Consider the following 5307-nt stretch of genomic DNA (forward strand, 5'->3'; position numbering starts at 1 on the left):
CCTAGATGTAGTCAGATGATGATTTCACTGTACACCTCACAGAAGTCACCCACACCACTCAAAGAACGCAACCTTTCAGTCAGCTAATTATACGACACTGGAGCAGCTTTGACAGCGTTAACAGCAAAAGGCAGGCTTACTCAAATCATCAATACGCTAGGAGTCAGAACAGCTTGAATATGGCAATGCAAAGCAGCAGGACTTCAAAATGAAAAATATGACACACTTATCAAGTTATTGCTGTGTTCTTGAAGTGGAGTTTCTCTAGAACCACTTACTCTGAATACCATGTGAAATTACATCCATTTAATAAACTTTTTACTTTAGAACTGTGATGTTAGCCTTGACCCACATGAACAGAAGAATGAGGTTTCCCCATTCAGTCTTAATGAAAAGCTTTTTTGTTGAATATGTGTTAAATGGCCACAAGCAGCTGTGACACTTAGGTCACCCTTAAGAGCCTTTAATTTAAAGACAGAAGACAGATTCAGTTGACATTGGGGAAAAGAACCAAACAAGCCACAGACATAGGCACGGACACACACATCCCCAAATTTCAAAGCTAGAAAGCTACAGCAAACACAACCGTTATTTTTTTTATCCTGCCTCTCGCTTTTTATTTACGTTTCAGCTTGGTAGGTTCATTACGTCAGCTGATGGACAATTTAACCAGCCAAGAAGTTCTATATAGGAAAATTTAAAATAGGTTTATGTGTTAATTTGGTATTCTATAGGAAACAAAAGAACCTTGAAAGTTATGGTTTCCTCCTCCACAACTGCATTTCCAAATGCTTTGGTAAATAACTAGGGCCCACGCTTCTTAGTGCTGTTAAGCACAACATATACATTCAATTATATTAAATATCCCATAGCAAAAACTTACTAGATATATAGTTAGCAAACTTAAAGTTAGGTGAACTAAACTAGAGCACAGTGGTTCTGAAGTATCAATAGGAAGTCATTTGCTACCCGATAGACCGCAAGGAAGAGAAACCCCAGCAACCCAGAAATATCTGCATATAGCTCACCTATCATTGTAACAAAAGAACTCAAGAGCCGTTTTCATTAATTAATATATTTTCTGCATTATAGTTAACATATGTACTTTCTTCGTGTCATCCTTATTTCGTTAAGTATTGATATTTTGTTATATTCAGACATGAGTACATTTTCAAAGTCTTTTGCAATAAATATCATAAAATAATAGAGATTCACATAATAAATATTCTTTACAATAAAAAAAGTTTTAACAGACTTTTGTCTTAAAAATAGTTGGGATTCAACTTTGTGTTTTATACATAAAATATACAAAAAAGACCACAATTTGTGGCTAAGGCAATAAAACAGGGACAGAATAAAATTATGAAGTACAGAGCAGAGCTAAAGTCACTAAACCAAAGGACCACAAGAAACTTTAAGGATTCAAGAACGTTTAGGTGACTCAATGACACCTGAAGGCTGTTTGGCTATATGAACACCACCAACTTTAATATCAACTGATACTGACAGGCCATAAAAACAGGAGTAGGAGGGTGGAGTGAGCAATATCCTTCAAAGAACTGACAGCAAAAGAAACAAATGAGCATGTTGCAGCCATAATGTCTCCAATGTGAAGATCTACATAGTGTAAAAAAAAAAAAAAAAAAAAAGGAGTCAGGGTAATTCTCAGGACTGAGAATGTTCCAGAAGTTAAGACAAAAAAAGGCTGGGGGAAGCAGGGGGAAGGCAAAAAAAAGCAGGCTGCTTATAGAAGAGTCAGGCCTTTCATTTGGTAAAGCCTTTATTTTACATCCCTCTCCAGAAAGAGCACACACAAGAAGTTGTTTCACAATCCAGCTCACTCATGAAAGTTATTCTTCCTTGGTACCCAGGGGGTTAAGGGAAAAAAATAAAAATAAATTGCTGAGAACGACAAACATCTTTGGGAAGATATTCACAGAGTAAGAAGCTTCAAAAGCCCAGTGAGCCCTCACTGTCTCTTTCAGGAGTGGTTCAGTTACAAACTCAAAAGACCCTGCCAAAGTGAATGGCAGATGCAGATACCAGGTCCACACTTACCAAAGAGCAGCAATGACTACGTAAAACGCTCCACACTCAGCCAAGTCAATAGGAAGAGGAGAGCAAAGATGCAAAGGGAAGAACTTGTGTATTTCAACTTGGGGAGACAGAAAGGAAAGCAAAAGAACAGCCCCCCCAAAAAGGGGGAGGGAGGGCAGTGGAAAGGAGAGGGGGGGAAAAAAAAAAAAAAAAAAAAATCAGCTACAACCTGAAAAACTGAAGTTGGAGGAAGTAAACCTCCCTCCAAAAATCATGAGGGCTTGCCCTGACCCCGGGAGGGGCAGCTCTCCAGTTTACAATACACGGTGTTTGAGTTCTTGCATCGGCAACCTGGACGATTGATGCGGTCGTAACACCCTCGACAGAGTTTTAGGCATCCTTTTGCAGGAGGGTAGCAGAGCAAGCAAGGCAGAAACAAGGACATCGCTCCCATGCACAGGTACCTAGAACAGCAGTGCGCCTGGGAACAAGAGCAGGGATTATCCGCGTAAGAGTCCCCTTCATCGTCGTTAGAACAGTGGTAGAAGATCCCTTTGACCAAACACATGCAGGTGCTGTACTCCACCATGCTCTCGGCAGAGCACAAGCACTGCCGGTTGCAGGCCAAGCAAGAAGGGAGGGCCCTCGGCGCCGTGCACTCACCGCACTTGCACTTCCCACACTGTTCGCAGATAAACTTGTGCTGCGCCAAGTCCTCTTTCAAAGGACCCTTCAGATCATCTACAATCAGAGACGACTGCTTGGGCTGCGTCCGGATGGTCCGGTCGGACCTGTGGCCTGAGCCCGGCCGGGATGGAGGGGACCGCCCCAGCAGCCCCTGCTCCGAGGAAGCACTGCTGTTGCTCCCAGAGCTGGCCGCGCTCCCTGTGCTGGTTGATCTGCTCAAGACGGGAGCCCTGGCGTTATGCTGATGAGCCACGTGCCCCACGTGGCTGGGTCTGTGTTCGTAGTTATTATTCACATTAATTGGTATAATTTCGTGAGTCCTTTCATGCTTCTCTTGCCTTGGTGCTGTCCGCGGACCAGATTTTTTCACCACAGATGGACCTTCGGTGTATTCGTTGCTGCCCCTGATCGCCTTGATCTGGTCCAGTGACAAGATAGTCGTTGGCTGGCTCTCTCTTTCATAGTCCAACCGTTGCCGGCTGTCCAAGGAGGGCTGCTGAATCACCACTAGTGAACCACCGCTGCCATGCTGACTTTGGGGCTCCATCTGTAGTGATCTCTACTTCTGGCATTCAGTGGGAACCTGGCATGCATCTGAAATCCTAAAAGAAGAAGACAACAGAAGGTATAAATAAACATTGTGTGTGTACATATATACACACATACACGAGATCAAAGGCAAAAGAGGAATAAAGAAGGGGATACTTTTTGAAAACAGAAATGGTATGGCAAACCACAAATTGCCCTAGCCACCTGGTACTGATCTCTTTCAGCAGGGGATTACAACAACGCTGAGGATCTGGCCAAAGTCCAGTAATGGGGAGACTCCCGGGTATGGCATCATAGATGAGGAATGCAAAGGAGACCCCATGCCATTTAAAAAAAAAAAAAAAATAATTCCAGTATTAACCTGCATGCTTACTTGGCAAGTGCCTCTCACTTGCTGCTGAACTCAACAACTGCCTAACTGGCAATAGCAATTCTGAACGCCCCAAAACCTACGTTTTTTGCAGGCAAGAACACCTTCAAGTTCATGTTCAGTATGGCAGAACACAGAACACGCACAAGTCTCACTCTTCTGTCTGAACCTGCAGCACCAGAAAGTTCAAGCAGATTTGCTTGCTAGTACACATTTGGAAAGTCTCCTCTCTAAAGCGACGTTGTGCACTACAGAGTATCAAACTAAGTACTGTCAAGTAACCAAGATATTTTCTGTAAGAAAGCAACTCGGCATACAAATCTAATATGCTCCTTATAAAATCAAAGCAAGGATGCAGACAGCCAGTTTTCAAGTATTTTCTGACCACAGGCCAGGGGGTGAAAGAAGAAGGGGTAGAAAAGGCTAAGATGAACTAGGTGTCAGACGAAAAGTACCTAAGGATTCATAGAATGTTAAGACCAGATGATAATAACCCCCCAAAACCACCAAACCTCAGAACACTGTCAAAGAACAAATCCATTTTCACAAGACAGACAGATTAAAAGCTTCTCAAATAAATACACCATCTTCTAGTCCATGTTTTAAATAACTGTTATGCACATCCATTCGTTTTCATTCTGCCTATCTATCGACACGAAGATTGCAACGCTGACTGAGGAAAATGCAGTGACAGTTCTGTACCTAGATATAAGTCACAATTTTTATATAAGTGCCACATTTATACAAAGAACCAAGAGAATAAACCGCTTTCTTTTAGTGACAGCTGGGGGGAAAGCCCCTTTTCACTCCTCCTGGGAGGTCATACACGTTTACCTGAAAGAGAAGTAAGTGCTATCAAGCACTTCCAAAACTCATCCAGTAATGACCAGAAAGAGCCTGCCTTGCCTACCCAGACTACAGCCGGCACGGAGCTGTTCCCCACCTCAGAGAAAAAGGGATGGTGGCGTGGAAGCACAGGGACAGACAAGAAAGCGCAGGGCAGGTTACTTCTAGCAGGTATCCCTCTGCCTGCTAATAAAGGGCAAGTGCCAGCTCCTGCCAGGACACAAAGTCTTTGTGCTCATCCAGCAAAGATTTCATTTTACATTTAATGTCACCCGTGCAGGCTTTAGGGTCACCAGACCAATAAAAAGGAAACCAAACAGCCAAACACGTTCACTTCTAATTCACTCCACATAACAAGCTGTCTTCTTCACAAGCACTGAACACAAACCCACAACAGACCGAGGGTGAATGGATGTGAAAAGGGAAAGATTTACAGCTGCACCAACCAGGAGCTGGGCTCCCCGGGGGATGAAAAATAATATCCCAAGAAAATGCGAAAGACATCCAGTGCCATCTTTGGGGGGAAAGTGCAACCTCACCACGGCACGCAGACTGACAAGACCAGCTGCAGACCAGGCGGAGAGCGGCACCGTTGAACCAACCGCCTCCACCCCCGTGCAAATAAGTCTTAATTAAACTGGGTGTCCCGTCCCGTGTCCGTCCCCCCCCCTCCCCAAAACAATAAAATAACAGACAGCAAAGACGGCGAGCGACCTCATGTTTCCGCACGCAGGGCAGGCAGAGCCTGCAGTGCCCTCGCCGCCTGTCAGCCTCCCTCCCACCTCTGCCGTGGCCGTGTGCCGTGTCCCCCCACGCCC

The 5307-nt window shown here is 44.3% G+C and overlaps 1 protein-coding gene across 1 annotated transcript; it reads right to left on the reverse strand.

Annotated features, from left to right (window-relative positions):
* Nucleotides 1–1056: 1056 nt before the first annotated feature.
* SPRY1 (sprouty RTK signaling antagonist 1) lies at nucleotides 1057–5295 on the reverse strand. Its single transcript, XM_026848058.1, has 2 exons — nucleotides 4478–5295; nucleotides 1057–3326 (listed from the first exon to the last, which is right to left on the reverse strand). Exon 2 carries the CDS (start codon nucleotides 3269–3271, stop codon nucleotides 2309–2311), a length of 963 nt encoding a protein of 320 aa, XP_026703859.1. The 5' UTR covers nucleotides 3272–3326; nucleotides 4478–5295; the 3' UTR covers nucleotides 1057–2308.
* Nucleotides 5296–5307: the final 12 nt, after the last annotated feature.

The sequence above is a fragment of the Athene cunicularia genome (genome assembly GCF_003259725.1).
Source record: "Athene cunicularia isolate RWA chromosome 4 unlocalized genomic scaffold, athCun1 chr4_part2, whole genome shotgun sequence".
NCBI classification, from domain to species: Eukaryota; Metazoa; Chordata; class Aves; order Strigiformes; family Strigidae; genus Athene; species Athene cunicularia.

Coding starts and splice junctions, on each gene's coding strand:
- SPRY1 (XM_026848058.1), bottom strand. CDS start 3,271: ATGGAGCCCCAAAGTCAGCATGGCAGCGGTGGTTCACTAGTGGTGATT.